This window comes from Parambassis ranga, chromosome 6, assembly GCF_900634625.1.
Source record: "Parambassis ranga chromosome 6, fParRan2.1, whole genome shotgun sequence".
Taxonomy (NCBI): Eukaryota; Metazoa; Chordata; class Actinopteri; family Ambassidae; genus Parambassis; species Parambassis ranga.
This window is the reverse complement of record NC_041027.1, coordinates 8,020,925-8,035,753: the sequence shown is the minus strand read 5'-3', so window position 1 is coordinate 8,035,753 and position 14,829 is coordinate 8,020,925. Positions and strand designations below refer to the sequence as shown.

The window sequence follows — 14,829 nt, the reverse complement described above, 5'->3', positions numbered from 1 at the left end:
TGGATGCTGTACATCAACACTGTAAACTCTGTCCTTTAAAATCCATTCACCAACGTTTACCTCTGAGGTACAGCCTCTAATTAAATAACTCTCAAAGACAGGACACAATCTTTTATACTTAAAAGGGATGCAACATCCCCTTCTACCAAAAAGCACGGTTGGCTATTGCTAAGTCATTTCAAAAAGCATATACTTTATATACAGAGACCAAGAAAAAGGGAATCAAAGCTGCATAAATTAAGGTAGTGACATCCCCACTTTCTTGAAAATGGAAAAACCAAATTCCAGTCCACAGGCAATGTCAGAAATATACACATGGAACAACAAGAAGCCAGCAAAACCAACAAAATTAAATACAAATGGTACACACCAACAACTGTTTGTTCAAAATTCTTTTTTTTAGTATTTCAAATAAAATAAACCAGTTCCTCTTCTTTGATTTATTATTTCCCATTTAAAATGTTTGTTTTTTTAAATCTAACAAATCTATAAAGAGACCACATCGAAATGTTCTTCACCCACCCACTCAGAAGAAAAACCCAGCTCCATCATCGATAAAGCCTACAAGTTCATAAACACACAATTGACATAAAATACATCCCCGCCCCACCCCCACCCCCTCCAGTCCTAACTACATCAGACAGTGTTGGTACAAAGACCTGGTGCGACTGAGAGGCAACAGACCCGCAACACTGTCCACTTCAGACAGACAATCACTCCCAATAACACACTCATGCTGTACACCCTTATGCCATTCAGTGCTGGCCACCAAAAGCAACACCAGTATTTGGTCCCCAAACCCCCCCCCTTACACACACACACTCACACCTCCACACTCTCCTCCCTCTGCTGTTTCTTCTCCCCTTACAGATTCTTTCCTGTCTGCGGCTACAACTCTCATCCCTCACGCCTGTTCTTTATCTGGCGACTCCTCTAGTGTGATGACGGTGAACTCCTCTGTGTTGCCGTTCTCGTGGATTTTCTCCTTGTTCATGAGGGTCACCATTTCCTGCTCTCTCTCTTGGCTGTGGGAGCTGGATGCAGATGCAGACGCAGCAGCACCGTTACCCTCGCCTCCGTCTTTGGATGTGATCATCAGGGTTCGACTCCTGCCACACCAGCTGCAAAGAAACAAATTCAGACACATGTATTAATTATTGATTTGATTTTTTTACAGTTGCTCAGACTGCAGCATAACAGGTGGAACAGCTCAATATACACAGCAAGTCATACCTTTTTCTTTTGGCAACAGCTGCACACACAAGAAGGATCGCAACAACTGCAACGATCACTCCAATGATTACCAGCCAGCCTAGAACAGAAATAATTAAGCCATGATTAAAACTGAGTCAAAATAATAAGTAAAGGGCAATAATTCAAAAAGGTGTGTATTTGAATTAACAGAGGTTTGTATGAAGTGGTTGCTCACTTGATGAATCGCTGCTCTCATGTTTGTCATTGTCAGGCTCAGGAGCCAGGACCCGACCTCTGTCGTTAGGCTCTGGTTGTGGAGCTGCATTCCAAAAAACCAAAGTGTCATCATCTGACATACACAGCATATTTAAATTATGTTGCATTAGAAGTGTTATTTACAGTGCATGCTCCAGTCTTCAAATGTTTTTTAATACTCCACAGCTCAAACTAACACCAGGGGGCAGCCTATGTTCTGAAAGTTTTTTCAGTCCTCCTAAAACATGTTGCATCTGAAGTCATGATGTGTTGCTTTCAAAGCATGTTTCCAATCACTTCACAAATTAGTGTTTTTCATTTTCTATTATTATGTTTTTAGGATATGCAAAAAATATCAATTGTTGCACTGCTGCTGTGAAGGACTGCACCATACACTCAGATGTTTCTTTTTCTTTTTTTTTTTCTTTTTTTTTTTACTAGAATTCTGAATACCATAATGGACTGTAACCACATGTATAGTTTGCCTGTCTTTGGTTTTCTCTTACACTCTTTTTTGTCCTCTCTTTCAGCCTCTGTTTCCTCGTGGTGTCGTTCATCTTCAGTGGGAGCCTGTGGTTCCTCTGGTACTCCAACAGGGGCTGTTGTAGAGGCTAATTCATCTTCAGAATTTGGTGGCATTCCAGATCCAGTCTGGTCATACTCCTCAGAAGCCAAAACTAAAATCACAGTGCTGTTCTCGCTGCTCCCAAAGATGCTGTTTTCCACAGTGGGATGCATAGTGACGGCCTCTGGCTCCTCTTGGGTCAGTACAGGAGTGGTCTGCTGTTCCTCCCCAGGAGCTTTTTCTTCGTCAGCTGCTGCTGTGGGGTCAGCATCCTCACTGCCAGTAACACTGTCAGGCTCCATTCCTGCAGGTGGTGTTGTTGGGTCTTCAGGTTGAGTTAATGGCCTAGCTGATTAGAGAGAACGGGAAGGGTCACACATACAGAATATTAAAATAATGTCTACACTTAAAATATATGCAGGCATGTATTACACTGCTGGTATAATCTGGCCCATTGCAGCATGTAGTCATGTATGACATAGTTTGATAAATTATACTGCAGGTGATGGACAAACACAGGAGAAAATACAACTCACATCCGAGAGGCAACTGGACTCATAGCATATTTTTCTGAAGTTGTTTCTCCACTCCAAAAATACATTCTGAGCCTCAATTTCAAACTCATAGATAAAACGTGACCTGAATTAATTAGTCTTCACACACAATCTAGCTATGCGTCAGTGTTTTATTTATCCTTCTTTTGGATAGATTTAAAATAATAAAAAAAAAACTTTTGGTTCTAATATGCTTTTTAGAAAGAGTGATACCTTTCTTCTGTGAGGTACAACCAAATTCCACTCTGACATCGTGACTGTTTTATTGACTGTATTGTTAGTATTAAAATTAGCATGCAAACTGCAGTTCTTACAGAAAACTGCTTTCACCTGCAACTGTTGCTCATGAATGGGCTCATGGCCGTTAAAAGTAACCTCACCCCGCAGTCTTCCTGTTCAGCCAGAGAACCACATGTTAGATAACATAGCCAGGAACTGAGTGTTGTGGAAGAAGAGGTCATATGGTAACTGTCACTGACCTTGCTGTATATGTTATTTTTGAGCTTGCTGTATATTAGTATTGCAACCTGGGATACCAAACATATGCCAGTAAGGATACTGTACTGACCTGGTACATAAGGTGGTGGGTAACTGAAGGAGTTGTTACAGTTCATGTCAGGCCCATCTGACACATAGAGGAGAAAACAGGAAGATGATGAGAAGAGAATAAAATAAAGTGTACACGAGAATTACTGTGCAGAGGATGGAGAAGTCACCTGTTTCATTATAACAGTAGGCATCAAAGAGATCATCAACATCCACACGGGAATTAATAATTATCCCAGTCATGTTCTTTGCACAGTTTTCATGATGGGTGTGTCTGAGGATGGCGATGCTGGTGTTGGTGATCCAGCCGTTCCTGCATGGACAGAACAATATTAAGATAAGATAAAGAAGCCATGAATATCTGAGGATACAATCAGTCTCCAAGCTGTCAAACACATTACATCATTGCAGACACCTGCTCATGCTCATACATATCTATCTATCTATCTATCTATCTATCTATCTATCTATCTATCTATCTATCTATCTATCTATCTATCTATCTATCTATCTATCTATCTATCTATCTATCTATCTATCTATCTATCTATCTATCTGTCTGTCTGTCTGTCTGTCTGTCTGTCTGTCTGTCTGTCTGTCTGTCTGTCTGTCTGTTCAAACCTCTCACTGGAAGCTCACTCCCATAAAGCACTTTCTGCTTTGGTCAGCTTCAATGGCCTGAGCAGGCACACCCATCACTCTGCACTGCATCAAATTGCTTATTGCTTATTTCCCAGGATGGTACAAATGATAAAATGCCATTACAAAAGGACTTTTTTTTATTGCTGTTTGTTTCTCTGACCTGCAGGTCTCCATGTTTATATCGTAGGCCTCCTGGAGTTGTTCTGCAGTTGCCAAAGTGCTCTTCAGCTGCACGCAGACCTTTTGAGCCATGTTGAAGTTCAGGGAGTGACGTCCTGCTCCCTCTACCAGAAACACTCCGGCATAGCTGCAGCCGCGGCTGTTCACTACAAGGGGACACAGGGACAGAGTGAGCCATAAGATTTACAGGTATAAATGCCTTTAGTGACAATGATAATATAACAGGTCAAGTCAGTTAAGCTTTCAAGAGGTATCACTTTAATTTATGTCTCAAAAATCAGCTTTTGACATAATTTGACATTGTATAATTTCTTTGTACATATCCTGTGGCTGGCCTGAATTTACATGTATAAATTTATAATCAATATCAGACTAACAGCGGAGGTTTCTTTCAATCATTTTGACTGCGGTCTATTGATATTTTGCAGAAAACTGTTTGCGACCATAACATGCAGGCCTATCACAAGTACATTCCTGATTTATATAAATGTGGTGTGTCTCGTGTTACTATAAAAGAGTAAGTCATGAGGTTATAGATGAGCTTTCTGAAAGAAAAGAAGCATCATGGGACAGACTCATCCCCAGGGCCCGGCCCTCAGTCTTAGTATTTGTTTTTATTTTTTACCCTTTTGACAAAGTCTTAGACACTACATCACACACAAAGACAGACATTCAGTCCAAACCAAATGCTACCAACAATGACGACTATGTCAGCGACAGTGACACAGCTTATTTACTGTGCTAATATTAATTTAGGAAAAAACACAGGGCCAAGAAGAAACGTGTGGCCAGCATTAGATTCCAAACAAACCTGCAGTTGTTCAGCCATTTTTTAAAAAGTTTGATTGAGATCCACTGAGGAAAATGGCTTTCAGATGAAAAATAAAACAGTAATGCAAAGTATACTATAGAGAAAAAGAACAGGTGAGGCAACAGTTATGTGCTGACCACACCTATCAAAGGCAAAACAAAACAAAAGAGCTGGAAATAGTCCGCTTTAGAACACCTGGAAATGTTCCTGTTGTAAAAGTGTTGGCCATTTGAATTGGAAATGAAAGACCGAGTTGTACAATGATGACACACAGCCCTCAATATTCAATATTTATTCTTGACTTTATCTCCATAGTGATGTTTGAACAGCCATCCCTCCCACATGGGAAAAACCTTAGTGCATAAAAAAAAAGCACTAAAATATATTTTGTTCATTTCCCAGGGACAGATGATGGCTAATTTCTGTGACAGCTTGTAACACGATAAAGACTGAATTTCATACGAGTGGTAAAGCCATAAACTGCACACGTGTGTCATGCAGATTTATCAGATTTATCAGCTTCTCTTTTTACTGCTGTGTAAATGTGTGATATTAACCACACAACATATTCAAACAGGAAAAGAGCAATTGTAACACATAGCATTAATCTGATGGCTGAACTTCCTGCAGTTACTTTAAGAAAACATGCAGCAACAGCTACATAGGTCTTGTTCAGTTAGAGTAAAAACAAAAGGAACTCAGTGTTTGGCCAACAGGACACATGCTGAACTTGACACTTGTCCTGCAGCTTGTTGACTCTGCGCTACACTCAGTATGCAGACATTTGTCAGTTATCTTGTCTTACACTGTATATAACTAGAAATAGAAACTGTAAAAATTTCCTTATTATTCATGTTTGGTTTGAAGGACTTTTTAGGGTATAATGTGAGACATGTGGATGTGGATGGTTGAATCTATCATAATAAGTCATTTTCTTGCCAAAATGTATCTCAGTGTTTTCAATAGCCTAAAGCACAGCTGCTAGATATGATTAAAAAAGAAAAATCCAAGCCACTTTTTCACCGACTGTTTTGAGTAAACAGAGCACTAGCAACAGCAGGAAGTTGAGCGCCTCGCTCTTAGTGGCAGTTGGGCAAAGAGAACCAGTGTCAACAACTGAATTGTAAAAGCAGTTTCAGTTCTTTGCTTCTCTCTCCCTCCCACAAACTCACACACCTGAAAGGACCTCGACACATGCTGCCACATGGGCCTGCATCCCTCTCAGTGTGGGGACAGAAACACAGACAACAGTCTTGGCTTTGCAAACCCACCCAGAGACATCAAAGGGGGCACAGCTTACCATCAGTGAGCTGAAAAAGGAGGCTGACATGAATCTGAGGACAAATTATTAGTATGCAGAGGGACCACTCATGGGTGTCTTTATACAGTCCAGAAGCCTGTTAAGCCAAGGCACTGACTCCCCCAAAGGCTCTATTGTCACCTAATGGAGTTGAAACCAAGGAGACTGCAAATTCTGGGTGTTCAGAGTGATAGAGAAAGGGAGCTTTAACACAGCCTCTTGCCAAAATCTCCAGCTGCTCTAGAAGTAATAGACGAGGTGGACTCTCCGCTCTCACTTCACTTTCTGTTTCCCCCGCTATTTCATTTTGTCTTGTTTTCTCTCATTACTCTCTGTTTGTCTTTTCTGTGCCAGCAATAAACTGCAATTTACCCCCTGCGCACAGGTGCACAAACTGAACACAGATGCACATGCACACGAACACACCTAAACAGTCACTGTGGTTTTTTAAAGCCTTGACACAACAAGGAAACCAGTATGCGGTATCTTGATGTCAAGATTAATAACACACCCAAAGGTCTCTGGCTTATTTCTATGCTCTTATCCACATATTCTCTTTAACTTTAGAAAATGTTCTCACAACATTTCTCTCAGAGTGTAGGAATGTCATGCTTGAACAGAGAATCTACTGTACACATCCCATCGCTGCTGTAACATCCTTTTAGCCATAGTTCATAAGCTGGTTTGGTGAGGGGAGCTTGTTGCTGTCACTCCCACAATACTCCAGTGTCCTGCATTATCACACTTGAGTGAAGCTGCTCGGTCAGCAGACATGTCTGTTCTTTCACTGGTTACAACAAAAGGTCCACCATGCCAGTGGGACAGGTGAAACATGAGAGCTGTGCGCACACACACACACACACACTGTCTGAAGGTCACAGAAGGACTCTCTATCTGATTCGTTCCTTTAAGTGTCAGTTCCTTTCTCACATTCGTTCGACCTATGCCTCCACCCATTATAGGTGGGTGACCTTTTTCTTTCAGTACACACAGATGTTATTTTTTCCCCTTTAGCACCTAATGCTTACCTCTGAATAAATGCAGGTTATTTAAACTGATGATCCATGATCTGACCTTCAAACATTCAGATTTGAAGAATTTACTGGAAATTGTACTACAGAAGAGCTATAGCTCACTTAAAAGAAAACATGCATCCTCAAACTGAATATTTTTGTCGGTTCTGGCTATATTTTTTTAACATATCTTGGAATCTGGATAAGAGTTAGCATTAGCTCGTATACGTCAGTTTTAACAGGTTAAACTAAATATAAATCATACGGAAACTGTTGAAAGGACACTTTTAATTGTCGCTGCTCATTTGAGTACCACCTTAGCTAATGCTCTGAAGTAACAATAATGCAATTTTATGCAGTAACAGTCAGAGTCAGACAAACTCTACAAACTATTTTTCTGACTTTCAGTCACTGTTTGGTGGGTTTAGGTATCAAAACTACACAGATAGGTTTAACAAAGGTTTATAGCTTGCTTTAAACACATGTTTTCACAATGTGAAGAGTTTGGAAATTGAGCTGGTGTCTAATATCAAACAAAAGAAAAAAAAAAAAAAGAAAACATTACAAAAAAAACCAGTGGAGCGCTTAAAGAGGAAAAAAGACTGAAAAAAGAAGGAAAATGTGCAGGCTGGTAGGTTACAACTCACAAAAAGCTTTTAAAAAGTAGAGTTTAACACCATAAAAGAGATGAATCCTGCAGTAGAAGGACCTTTAAATGTGTCCTTTGAGCCCATTTCAATCAATGCTGCTGGCTCGTGGTGAGGGACAGAAAATAAGGAGAGGAATTATACAAGATATTGGTGCAGGGCCAGTTAGCTTCAGGGTGGTTGTAGCAGAGGGTACATTGGTGGAGGAGGCAAACACGTGTCTGGAAGTATTCAGAGCCCATACAGGCACAAGCCTTCTTTGTAAGGGACCAGTCCACGGGGCCTCTGACCACCCCTCACCTTGAAACATGACACGGGGACATACAGGAGCAGTGGCTAAGCCAAGGAAGAAACACAGCCACATTTGCAAGAAGTTTAACCAACAGGTTTGCCTAAGTGCATGTAAGAAAGTAGAAGAGAGAGAGACACTAATCTGTTCATAGAAAAAGAAAAAAACGTGTCTGATATTACCATAAATGCCTAATCTGAACATGCCATCTATACAAGAAGCTCAAGAAATACACAGGCACAAGTTTACAGATTAGTTAAACTTACGGAACAAGCTCTGCATATCTCTTCAGTTTAAATGCTGAAGAACCCAGATGTGATATGAATTTATACATAACCAAATATGGATTGTTTCACAGATGTTTTGCCATCTTACAATTAAATGAATTTTTTTCAGTATTTCAAATGCAATCCCTGCAGAAGTCGTACAGTTACATGTAAATCAAAATGAATATAATTAATTCAATTAACTACAAGGAACAAATGAATCCAAATGCCCTTCATGAGATATGAAATAAATATCATGCTATGTTTTTCTGGACTGAGCCACTCATTGGTGGGCATGCTGACAACATCATTTAAACCATTCATTAATCTCATGTGGGTTTACATGGAAGTCTGGCCAGGCCACAAGTCCTGCTCCTAATAACGTGCTTCAGGCAAAGCGAAGTCAACGTCTGGACCAGGATGAGCAGAAACCACTGCAGGACACTTAAGTTTCCAGGCACCAATTATGCTCAACACTCAGACATAGAGATACAAGCACAAACACACAAAGCCCACAACTCCCCAATACCCAAGGAGCCTTGAGGTGCAGACACATGTTGAAGCACTAGGAGGGAAAGTGGATCCAGCCCCCTCCCTCCTTTTTCTTCTCTTTTCCCACATGCACTGCAAATACAGGCTGTCTTGGTACTCTCTTATTTGCCTTTAAATCCTGGTCAAATTTATAGCTTGATGCTGATTGTTCTTTGGCGCAGTGCCAGGGGGAGTCTTTGTGAACAACCTCACCACCAGCTCCTTAGGGGGAAACAACACAGAGATAGCACCCCGGACCTGTTTGATTCAGTACCAGCTACACCTCCAGAGAGAGATATATCGCTCTGAGCCACAAATTCAATCAAAATCTCAGACAGGGATCACATGTGGCCAGGAGACAAAGAGAAAGAGGGAGACAATAAGGGGGGAAAGCTGCAGCGATTCCTGAACATCCTTTGTGCCAGACAATACAGCATTAAGCATGGAGGGAAAAAAATAATTCTGTTTTTTAAAGAAGTGCTGCTTCTGAAAGGTGATGGTGACCATCCAAATCCCTGATCAATATGGTCCACTTGCCAGCGTGTGAATGAGTATGAGACAGCGAGTGAGCAAGAGCGCCTGTCTCCTTTGTGTCTATCAGGAGTCTCAGACTGCCAGACGTAAGCCTGTCTGTGCTCGTGTAGCACATGCTCTTTTGCCGGCAACCACTCATCCATTCTACAAGCAGCAGCAGGAGCAGCAGAGCACAGCCTCTTTCTTTCACTGGCTTCTCTTTACATGAGCGCACTCTCAAAATGCTCAACTAGGCTTAAGAAAGGGAAAAAATAGATATACATAGAATACTCTCTGTCATGAAATCTGGTAACAAAGAAGTGTTGCCGGTCAAACTAGCACAATAGGAATCTAAAAAGAGATTCTCAAACAAAGAACCATCCCCATGGGCAAAGGCACAGTCTGCTCACCTTGAAGTTCTGACCGGGAGGAGGCCAGTAATCCACAGATGACCCCAAAGAGAAGAGTCCACATCTTGGGCAGAGCGTCTGGTGATGGCTGGGTGAGCAGCTGGGTAAAGGTGTGTAACAGTTCTCCTGTGGTCCTGTCTTGTCCTGGTGTGTGTGTGTGTGTGTGTGTGTGAAAAGAGAGTAAATGAGTGAGTGAGCAGCAAAAAAAAAAGAAAAAAAAAAAAAGAGAGAGCGAGAGAGAGAGAGAGAGAGAGAGAAGGATCTGGTGCTGTGGTGAGAGTTGCTGTGAGTGTCTGGTAGCTGCTGGAGCTGACTCAGATTTTGCCCTAACTTTTCTATTCTCTGCCTGAGAGACACAGACCCTGGACGCAGAAAGTGAAGAGTGGTTCATGTGAGCACACACCCTTCTGCCTCTCCCACACTTGCCCCACCTCCCATACACCAGAATCTCTTTTCCTCTCTTCCTCTTTCTCTCCTTTACTGCCTCTACAGTTTGTAATGGATAAGAAGGTAATCTCTCCCTCTGTCTGGCTGCTTATCCCTGTCTCCCTGTCTCCCTCCCTACCTCTTTTTTCACCCTGTCTCCCACCACCCCCACTTCCTCTTTTTATGTTCCTGACAGCAACAGTTTCAGAGAGCCCATCTGGTCTTTTGTTTAGTCCTCACTCTATTGTCGATTCATTTGATTTTTTTTGTCTCTGCTCCCTGACACTCTATCTATATCTCAGTGTGACTCTGAATTGAAAGAGGACTACATCTTTAAGTTTTTATAGATCAAAAACACTGATACAAACTCTGAAATGTTGCCCAGATTTCTCTAACATCTGGTATTTTTTTGCCAATTAAAAGGTACTCAATAAAAACTTGCTGTGTGCATACATGGCTGCACTCCACACATACACAATGATGATAACTTCCATCATGAGAAACTTTCCCCGATCCTTCCTTCAGGTTTAACACTTCGGTCCATCAGGTGATGGATGGAGTCTTCTCAAGTTTCCGGAATCTTCCTGGCAATTGCATTATCTTGTACTGTTTGCATGTGATTGTGTAACATCTCAAATAAACACTGGTGATAAGAAAGCATGACTGCTGTCTGTGACTTCCCTACCAACCATAAAAAATGTCTAATGGCTCAGCATGACTGGTAACCTTGTCGTCATGGGAACAGCTCTCAAATAAAGAGTGACCTGGCCCTTAGTTATGATTACACGAAGCCTGTAGCACTTAGATCACAGCATCGACTCATTTAAAGGAGGGTTTGTCATGCAGAGGCATTTTTAAAGTAAGGGAATGAGAGTTTCATGTCAATGCTATACCTGCAGGACTTCCATTATTCCTATAGTCCACTTTACTTATTACAATGTAGTCAAATGTTCATACTTTTTAAACAAATTTTTTCATTTGATATAATTTTTGTTTGTGTTTTTGAGGGATGCTGGCTGACATTCGGCAGTGTTTAATTCAGTGACGCGGCCCCATTAGCTTTCCTATCACACTGATAAAAGATCAGACTTCTGGTATTTGCTTCTATTTTCAGCATTGTTTTAAAGACCACGCTGATGAGTAATCATATGAGAACGTCTTGATTCTCAGACTTAAAAGTCACATTGGTTCTTTCATACAATTAGACATGCTGTTAAAGTGGAAACTTTGTTTCCTGTATTTATCAGGACACTTGTTGTGTGGCCTAGGCTACAACCATGCAAATGACTATGAAGCTCAGACACCATAATGTCTTCAGAGAAATGCAAGGATCAAAATGCAAACATGTTCAATACAAGTACCGGAACACGCTTTTATGTCACCCTCATTTTATAGTTGGCATAATATACTCATGCTGATCTAAAGGTTAATGTTAACATGATTTGGTCCTGTCTGTTTAGCATGTTAGCATATTTACGACCAAGCACTGTTGCACCCAAGTCACACATACTGTATAAGGCATTGACATACAAAGCATTTTTCTAAAATGAGACCCTCCATAAGGACATCTAAAAATAGAAAGCAATGAGGAAAATGAAGCATGCACACAAAAGATAACCAAATCTTCTGAACAATACTGATAACATTGAGAATGTACCCTCTAAGGACCACAAGGTTTAACCTTATCTAAGTCATAAATGTTGTAATTATATTCAATCAGATGGAGTTTAACTGATTGATGATCAACACAAATAAATGTATCTCTTTTTAAATTAGTGCATCTGTGAGTCCCCTTGTTCTAGATGAGTAGCAAAGATTAAAAAGAAAACAGGACATCAAAACAATTCACACTTCCTACTCTATAGATGCATGTCACTTCCTGTTTTAACTGTTGCCATAGTGACATCTAAAGCAATAACAGAAAACAGGCATGACAAAACAAACACCAACAGGTGTTACTTCACTTTTTTTTTCTTTCCATCCAAACCACACTGACCTTTTTTCCACCCTTCCCTGGTGATGTTAGTGCATTCTCTGAGATTAGCTCAAGATTTGGTGCTGTGACAAGATAAAAGAGGAGAGTGACAGAGAACATCTAAGGACAAATGATCTAAACTGAATTTCTTTCTTTCCTAGAACAATGTTTGTCCCAGTTTCACACTCTGGAGAAACATTGACACAAACTACAAACACAATCCACCCCTTTGTTGAATAGTTGGGTCAATATGTAACATTTCTTGTGACTGATTAATCCTTTTTCAAACAGCTGAATATACACACAGACACATGCCGGGTAGACTAAATAAAAAGGAGACAAACTTGGTAAACACAGGGTGCACAAAACTCTCAATCACTGTCAGCCTACAAGTAAATTAACTTGTTCACTCTATTCGATTCATTGTGTGTAAGAGCTTGTGTGAACATGAACATGGCCTAATGACTAAGTAGATCATGTTTCATTCAAGTGGTTTTGAAAGAAAGTGCAAGAGGAATAAAGCTAACTTTATCCTCCATGAGCTCTGAAAGCTGGCTTGAGAACCGTTAACCAAGGCTCCAGGGTTATTATCTGGATATCTCTGCTGTGTGACGTTACAGTGGCACAAAAAAGAAAACCACTGTAGGTGAACAGCTGTATACTATACATGACTAAACCCTAAATTAAACATCAGACTGCTGAGTCAACCAACATTCATCCAACAAAGAAAAAAAAAATTCCACTGGCTACTCAGTGGGAACACACACACATGCTGTCATCAGACGTCCTTGTGGTCGGGAATCCTTGTGGTAATGGCCGACTTAATGCTTCTTCCTCAGCATTCCTCTGTGGCAACGTGCCGTTTTCCCTTCAAACCAGCACAGTCGCTGGAAAGTGAATAGAGATCGTCAAGATGTTCATATACAGAGGAGTGTGATTCATTCATTCACCATTCATGCTCTGAACATGCAGTAAATGAGTGTTGGAGGAGCTGTGATGATGACTAGATGTGTGTATGTGTAATGACCGCACCTTCTTCCTGGGTTTCTGTGCTGTTGTGTTGTTGCTGTGTTGGCCGTGTGTTGTCTCTAAGTGTTGCAGGCTCTTTGGCTGGCTCGAGCTAAGCTTCATTGAAGAACTATAGTCAGCTTGCCACTGTCTCTGGGTTATATAAGAGACTGGTCTGGACCCATTTTATCCCACATGGTGTAATGGGCTAAAGTTTAACCTGATTTGCTTATTGAAGATGGCATCTACTGAGTGGGTATTTGTTTCAACTTGACATTAGGCTCCTCTTACTTCTTACTGTTGACTAAACAATCAGAAAAAGTGAAGACAATTGTTTTGTCTTTCTATAATAACAGTCAAAGAAGCATCCATGAGGTCATTCATAGATTTGACAAGTTTCCACGTAACTCCAGATTCATTTAGATGTGGACAAAGCAAACAGAGCTCAGAGGTAGCTTATACAGTAAGCACACAACTGTAGTGAATGAGTCCTATGTGTGCATCAAGTTTCAGAATGCACTACAGGAAAAAAAGCAAGCTGGCGGAGTGTGATGCTCTTTGCCGTGTTCATTGATTGTTCCACAGAAATCGGCAACAATTCAAAAGGATGTTGTTTTGATACCATCTAACTCAACATTTTTGCAGACCTTACTTGTGTAAGGTCCATGTTGCTGCTTCCTGTTAACTAAACATCAAGTAAGCAGATGTCTGTACAACACATAGCTGCCTGGAGGTCTCTGAGGACACAAGAGAGGCTGCTAGCTGCCTCAGCCTGCACTGTGTCGAGCTGAATGAGCTGTCCTGGCGTCATGGGAGCATGACTGGGCTGCTTCAAAAGGCTGGGCTTTGCAACAACAACAAAGCAAAGGGCTCACTTCTGTTTGGGTGCTGGGACAGCAGAGAGAGAGAGAGAGCATGTTTGGACAGTCAGCTTCATGGCATACTGTATAGTCAAATGGAATGTCCTGTGTCATCTGTGCTCTCAGTTTGCATGGTGATAAGCCTCAGTAATCTCACAGGTGAAATATTTACAGATCTTCATTTCTGAGAAATTTACACGAGCTTCCTCACACAGCATGCCTTAAGTCGAGCAGTATCATAAAGGAAATCTTTTTTAAACAAATGACAGCAAGGGCCACATGTAGCAGAACGTTCACAGAAGGAGGAAATGAGGTATATGACTTTACAGCAAGCTTTGTGAGCAAAGTGATCATTCCAGTTAAAAAAAGACACATTGAATAAATGCTGGTAGTAAGGGAAAATGGGGAGACCAGAGGAAATCCTGTCAACAATGGCTGAACAAACTTGAGCGTGAGATAATGTGGATAGGAGCAAGCCTCTCACTGACGCTGGTGATCATTCACACAGGCTGTTCACACAGAGGAATACTCTGCAATATGTGTCTGAGTAAAGGACCAGGGAGAAGCAGACTCCTGAAGCGGGAAAACAGACTAAAATAGCTCATTACAGAATCCTGTAACCATCACATCTCCTTCATAAGTGAGCAGATGATTCAGATCAGTATCTTAATATAACCTTCCTTGAGAGGATGTATAAATCCATTAAAAACCCATTTGACTACATGTGAAAGCCTTAGGATTGTTAATACATGCTCAAAAGCTTTGAAATAGAGGCTGGGGTGCAGACTGTCCATCCTATTGTATTTTTTGTCAATCAAAACATGTTCAACTCCTAGGGCATCTT

The 14,829-nt window shown here is 41.0% G+C and overlaps 1 protein-coding gene across 1 annotated transcript; it reads right to left on the bottom strand.

Annotated features, from left to right (window-relative positions):
* Window positions 1-797: 797 nt before the first annotated feature.
* cd44b (CD44 molecule (IN blood group) b) lies at window positions 798-10,194 on the bottom strand. The gene is made up of 8 exons (XM_028408800.1): window positions 9,717-10,194; window positions 3,917-4,082; window positions 3,285-3,427; window positions 3,137-3,193; window positions 1,956-2,363; window positions 1,430-1,513; window positions 1,234-1,312; window positions 798-1,121 (listed from the first exon to the last, which is right to left on the bottom strand). The coding sequence occupies exons 1-8, from the start codon at window positions 10,105-10,107 to the stop codon at window positions 905-907; spliced, it is 1,545 nt and encodes a 514-aa protein (XP_028264601.1). The 5' UTR covers window positions 10,108-10,194; the 3' UTR covers window positions 798-904.
* Between the last annotated feature and the right edge of the window lie 4,635 nt (window positions 10,195-14,829).